We start from the raw sequence: 6,737 nt of genomic DNA on the forward strand, positions 1-6,737 counted from the left end.
TTTTGCGTGTTTAGCACATCTGGAATGTAACTTAGTTTGTTTTTGGATTTATTTGGGTTTATTTTTTCCTAAAAAAAATCTATTCCATTTTCATTCTAACATGTACCACAGCCAATATTATAATAAATTCACCTGATGTATTGCGGATTTGAATCTCCATGCGCGCAATTTTGGATGACTAAAGATTTTTATGGCGTTCGTGAACGATCGCAGCTGTATGTACCTGACTCCTAAGTCCCCTGATCGCTGCCCAATCCGCAGTACCTTGCGATTTTTGCTCTGAAACACGCTACGTCAAGCCTTCTGCAGATTCGTCTGATTTCAAAAAGTATTTCTCTTCTTTGCATTTCTGTGCACTTTATCATGTATGTCGCTTACATCATAAATCGGTCCTCCAACGGTGTACTGCATTCGTTTTCTGCGTAGGGGAGAAACTTGGCATGATCTTAAACACACACGTCCTGCTGTACCTTCAAAAAAAAAAAGAAAGAAAGAAATACATCTCGTTTGTGTTTTCTTGATATATGTCTATCCTGCTTTTTTCTCTGCACATGTGGCCCATATGTCTTCCTGTTTCTATCATTTCTCTGAGGTTAGTTTTAAAGCAAATACATCACAGTCGCCTGAACACACAGCCCAAATGTCGTACAGCGCACATTTTTATCGATATTTTAGTGTAAGAGTTCTTTATGGGAGGGAACTAATTGGCAGTGCAAGGTGGGTGAGTTCGCGCTGGAGGAGCCAACAGATCGAGACGCTCATTTCGACTCCATCTCTAATATTAATTCAAATTCCTTACTAATATTTTATTTGAAATTATTTCTATACAGTTAGCATGCTTACAGTATACCGTATAATAGTGTGTAATAGTTCAGTAAATAATAGTTCAAGAATAAATAATGATAGTGTAAATAATAATTATAGTTTGTATAAGTTTGGATTTTAAGGTCACAAGATCTCAACCTAACCACGGCACTAGATTTTTGCAAAATTATTTCCTCCTTGAGTTATAATACTACGTGTTTCGAGTGGATGCACTTCTAACAAGAGATCGACGTTGAATACTCGAGTGAGCCGAGTGGTGAGCTGACGCCATCAGACGCGTGTCTCGCCTCCTCTCCAATGAATTTTTTATTGCCGAGCAGTGTTGCACACCGTAGGCTGCGCACGTCGCCCGACAGAAATCCACTGACGAGTGTTCTATGAAAAACGTTCGCTGGCATCTTGTGGTCATTTAAGAACTATCTACCTGCTAAAGTACTCCTTTCATGGTTTTTTTTTTTACCTTGTTTTAATATTATTTTTTTCCCAAGTACATCTATGCTCCTTTTGATCTTCCGTGAGAATTTTCTATTCTTCCCGCCCAAATTAATGTGAATCTTCTTGCATTGCTTCTGTCGGATTCACTCAGGGACACTGAGGAATTCGTTCACCTTTAGTTATGTAGGTAAACAAACCTTGATGGAGTTTTTCCAGCAAGTAATTCAAGATAGGAGAGGACTATCGTATTCGAGGACTTTCCGACGTCCTCGATGTAAGAGTGATTCGAAAAAGTACAATGAAAATGGAACCGTAAAAGGTGAACAGCTCCTTTATTCCGGCAACAAAAAATAGAGGATTTCAGTATTCCTGCCTGATATTGAGTACTTTGTTCAATTTTTCTTGAACAATCAGGTGTATCTAACCCAGAAGATAGGAATAACTAATTTATTAGTTTAATATAGAAAATAAATAATTCAACATAGCATTGAGCTATCTAAGTGTGTTCACGGATGAATTGTTATGAAGAATATCAAAAAAACTATAAAATAACACTCTATAAAAGCGCGCTAAAATGACGTCTAAAAGTATTGTTGTTTTACTTTTCATGTATGAAAAAATGCCCGTTTGGCACCAAAAAGGACTCCCAAATGTAGTGTATTTCACATTTTTGTTCGGAAAACAGCTGAGAGAACAGTTGCCCTTCTGTTGTTTAACTCATTTGTCCTTTTTTCTATTTCTCCCAACTTTTTCTTTCTTCCCGGTGTGTAAAATCTCAAGTGCATACTTCTATTCGACGGAGGAAATCCTAGTAACAATCAGATTTACGATCTCCTCTTCCTCCTTATTTTCATTGAAACTTGTTTTTTGTCACATTTTTTTGTGAAATCTCCTAACGTATGTTTGTTTATTCAATGATAAAAGCCAATGTTATCTAAGATGATTTCAACGCACGGGATTTAGTTCGTTGACAGCAGTTCTTTTCTGTAATTTCTGTAATGACTAGCCAATAAGGAACAATATTAAGACTTTCTGTGGTGTTCCCTTCGCTCGCCTTCACTGGTTAGTGAAAATTAATGGTAGTGGTATTTTCTGCGAAATTAGGTTTGTGTTTGTCTACAAACGCTTACGACTTCTTTAGTAAATTTAGGCGGGAGATTTCATAGTTTTCTTTCTCACCGCATCAGTTCTACATTTGGAGTACATTCGAACCTCAGTTCCGAACACTCCTTCGATACCAATATAGTATGGACTCGAATTGAGAGCATTTCTCGAAATATGGGTTTTCCTCCTAATTTCCCCAAAAGTTATCACAGAATTATGTTTTAACATAAAATGAGGTGAACGACATCATCGTACTGACAAAGGTAAGGTTCCACTTCAGATCATGTAAATTGTTGGCTACTGTTTAAAGAGAGGTTTGCATGGGGTTTTCTAATTTCTGAGGAAGGCATGTTACTAAGCTGAGGCAAACGTGGCAGGAAATAGATACGCGGAGGAGTCACACAGGTGCAACGTGACACTTGGCGTGGTCATCGATATGAAACGGTTGCAGCGTTTCATTTACTTCTTGCGACATGCACACAGAGTGTTTTGTGCTACACTACTGCTGCACCATGGCACACGAGTTCCACTCGGTTGGACTCCAGTGTGCAATTTCACGACGCCGGCGCACCAGCTCGACGCCATGGACCCGTTGCACCCCATGTTTGGAATTTCGTGACTGACACACGTGACAGAATGAGTCCGTTATTACATGGCGTGATTCTTTAGCAAAAAGATTCCAAATATATTCAAAGTGATTGGAAGGTAAATATTTATTTATTTATTTATTCAAACACCTGCAGGTGTGCCATAAAACAGAAAAAAAGAACAAGATGGAACAGAGTTCACTGGGATTTCGCCTGAATTTTACACAACAAGGCTGGCCCTTTAAAGCATGAGGAGTGGTGGGTTGGCAGGTCATTCTCCTGCTACAGAGGGTGAGAAATCCTCACGCGAGATCCTTTTCCCAGACCCAGAATGCTACGGTAGATAACTGGATACCAGGGTTTGGGTGACCAACTTAAAAGCATCACCCCACGAATCTGAAGTGGTGCAGATTTCAGATGGAGTATTCGTATACGGGATGGGAGACTACGGAGAGGGATGTGATTCCGTCCATTTCTTGCGAATTGCCATGAAAACGGCCCGGCAGATGCAGCGCCCCACAAGACTGGCGCGCTCCAATCGAACCTCTTGTACAAAATGGTGCGCCAAAACGAATGAAGCCGTATCTTCCGGGCCGTTTTTTACGGCAATTAGGAAGAAATGGACGGAATCACCTCCCTCTCCGTAGTCTCCCATCCTGTATACGAATACTCCACCTGAAATCTGAACCACCTCAGATTCGTGGGGTGATGCCTTTAACCTCGAACGGAGGAATCCGTACGGGACCCTTGCGAACGGGTGGGGGGACCTCAAGCGCAAGGGCTCACCAACTTTGCTATCCTTGAACGGCTTTCCACCACCAGGAGAGAATAAGGATCAACTACAGGGACGAATTGAAGAGGAGCATATCAAGGCAGAATTCCAGCTAGCTAGTGTCATAATGAACAACAGGAAAGGAGGAACCAAAACTGTGAACTAAAAACAGATATCAATACAATGCTTATTCTGGTCGCTTGTTAGATGAGGAACTTGCTCCACGTCTCTGAAACAACGAGAGGGCCTCCCTTATACCTAGAATAGATAGAACATTTAGTTTGGATAGCCTGTTTTTGAATATTTTCGAGTTTGGACTAGACATAATTTCAGCTGGAAGTAGATTAATCCAACGTGCAACTCTGCAGAAAGTGGAGTTAAACATAGTTGAGAAGAGTTTTCGTCTGAGTTTAGAGTAGTGCGAATTGAAGCTTCCTGTTCTCCCGTTTGTTGAACGGAAAATCCAATACTTGCTTGCCTTTAGCTTAACTTCCATTCGTAGGATTCGAAAACCCAAAACTAAATTGTTCACTGCTCGTCTGTACTTCATGCTCTTTGATTTCAGCGCGTTGAGTCGAATTTCATAGGAGGGAAGTGTGTCAGGGTAACCTGGATCGGGAAAGCATCTATAATAAACTAGCCTAGTGAAAATTTGTTGTACTTTCTCTAACTTCTTCATATCCTTTTTCAAGAATGGACTCCAGACTGGCGTAGCGTATTCTAGATGTGGCAAAACGTATGTCTTGTAAAGAAATATTAGTAAATCAGGGTCCTTAACGTGCACGCTCCTCATTATTATGAAAATAGACGGCAGCGCTTTTTTGGTGACAAGGTCAAAATGAGTGGAAAAGTAGAACGATTCATCAATTATTACCCCAAGGTCTCGAACTTGCTCTTGATATTGAATAGTTGTTGAATTACAGAAGTAGGGAATCTGAAGAGCCTCTCCGACATGCAAAACTACTGTTTTGGAAAGATTTAAAGGTAGATCCCATTTTCTTGACCATGAAACCATTCTCTGGATTGCCAACGAAATCGTGTTGTGGGCGAAAGTTTGCTCATTAGGTCGATACGAAAGATATATTTTGATGTCGTCCGCGAACATTTGAACTTTCATGTCAGGATGGGTTTTCAAATAGCTGGGAAGGTCAGCAGTGTACGCGAGGAAAAGGAGCGGCGAGAGTGCACTGCCTTGCGAACGCCGGTTTGCAATGTATAACGCTTGGAGTAACTGTTATGGACCTTTACAGTCATGTGTCGTTCTTGAAGATACGATTTCAACCAACTGAGCAACTGTCCGCGAACTCCATAGTTTTCGAGTTTGAAGGGAAGCTTTTTGTGGTTTTCCATGTCAAACGCTTTAGACAGGTCGAATAATATTACATCAACTGACTTCCCTTTGTTTACCTCGGTCATCCAATCATAGGCCGAATCGGACAGTAGTGAAGTAGTGGAGGATCCAGATTGGAAGCCATGTTGTTCGAAAGGAATGACATCTCTTGATGATAGCCACTCGTTTAGTTTTTCTTTGATTATCTTTTCCAAAACTTTGCTTGCAGAGGATACAATACTGATGGGGCAAAAGTTCGAGAGAGCGTTAGAATTGCTTTTTTTGGGTATTGCGGTAATAAGTGCCTCTTTCCAAATGTTAGGAACTTCACTGAAGATAAGCGACGCATTAAAAAATGAGCAATAGGAAGACACAAAACATCTGCACATTTTTGGTAAACTATCTGGGGAATACCATCGTAGGGACACGAAAACGAAGGATTTAAACGTTTTAGAACAGTAAGGACTTCATTTGGATAGATGACAAAGTCGAAGGACCTTTGAGGAACCTGAGTGGCAGAAGAATCAGTAGTTGGCAATGGAAGATTATGACTTCTTTCATTCAGTGTTAATGAGTGGTTGGAAGCGAAGAATTCAGCAAGTGCGTTAGCTTTTTCGAGATCGGTTCTGATCAAATTCCCATTGTCAGTCCTCAACACAGACAGTTTTTGTGCTTGTTTAATTCTTTTAGCGAGGAAGTTATGAAACTTTTTCATACATGTTTTCGACAAACGCCGCTCACGATATGCAAGGTATTTTTTCATGTGATAGTCAAGATCAGCGCAGATTTTTCTATAGAGAGCGTTGTTCAAAGGGTTATCAAGTTGGTAGAAGAGTCGATTCTTTTGGTCAAATAGATTTCGTAAATGCAAAGGATAAGTAGGTACATAATTTTTGTTAAACTTCAGCGGGACAAACTTGGCTAAACTATCGTACATCACTAGGCAAAAGCGGCGATACGTTTTTGCAACCGACTGATAGTTGTCGAAAACTTCCAGCCAGTCCACACGAGCGAGAAATTTACGTAACTTGGAATAGTTTACGCGACTGAAATCTGGCAAGGGCAGATAGAGGGGTTGATCAGTATTAAAGTCGAACATGAAAGAAACAACATTATGATCGGAATTGGCAAAGGGAGGCAGAATTTCGACATCACTGATACTAGATCCAGAAGAAAGAACGAGGTCGAGAATGGAACGTAAACGAGTGGGAACATGAATGTTTTGGGTTAGATCACAACTTTCCAACAAAGTTTTGAAGCGTTCAGTAGTGGAATTACTATGTTTCTTCATGTCAACATTGAAGTCTCCCACAATTATGATTTTAGGAGACAAAGGCAGAGTTCAAAAATAGAATCAAACAAGGTGTCATCATCAGTCTTATGTCTTTCAAATATGAGATATGAATCAGACTCGCAATTTTGTTGCCGTTTTTGTTACGAACAAAAAACGGCTTTATTACTACTTTATTGCAGTGAGAAAACCTTGAAGACTACTTATTGATCCACATGTTCTGACGTACTTGACTTGGAAGGTGAGCCAGTGTTACGGCCTAACGCAGATATCCACATCTTTGACGAGGTGTGTCGTCCTTTAACAAATTCAAGCCCATCGTGTTCGATCTTCAGCTGGAGCTCGCATAGAATCTGTCTATCCGTCGCCTTCTTTTACCACCTCTTTCACGAC

General features: G+C 40.4%; 1 protein-coding gene across 1 annotated transcript; it reads right to left on the minus strand.

The window, feature by feature from the left end:
* Positions 1 to 5,255: 5,255 nt before the first annotated feature.
* RB195_006260 (uncharacterized protein) lies at positions 5,256 to 6,344 on the minus strand (the record flags this gene model as incomplete). The annotated part of the gene is made up of 1 exon (XM_064179253.1): positions 5,256 to 6,344. One exon carries the CDS (start codon positions 6,342 to 6,344, stop codon positions 5,256 to 5,258), a length of 1,089 nt encoding a protein of 362 aa, XP_064036221.1.
* Positions 6,345 to 6,737: the final 393 nt, after the last annotated feature.

This window comes from Necator americanus, chromosome I, assembly GCF_031761385.1.
Source record: "Necator americanus strain Aroian chromosome I, whole genome shotgun sequence".
NCBI classification, from domain to species: Eukaryota; Metazoa; Nematoda; class Chromadorea; order Rhabditida; family Ancylostomatidae; genus Necator; species Necator americanus.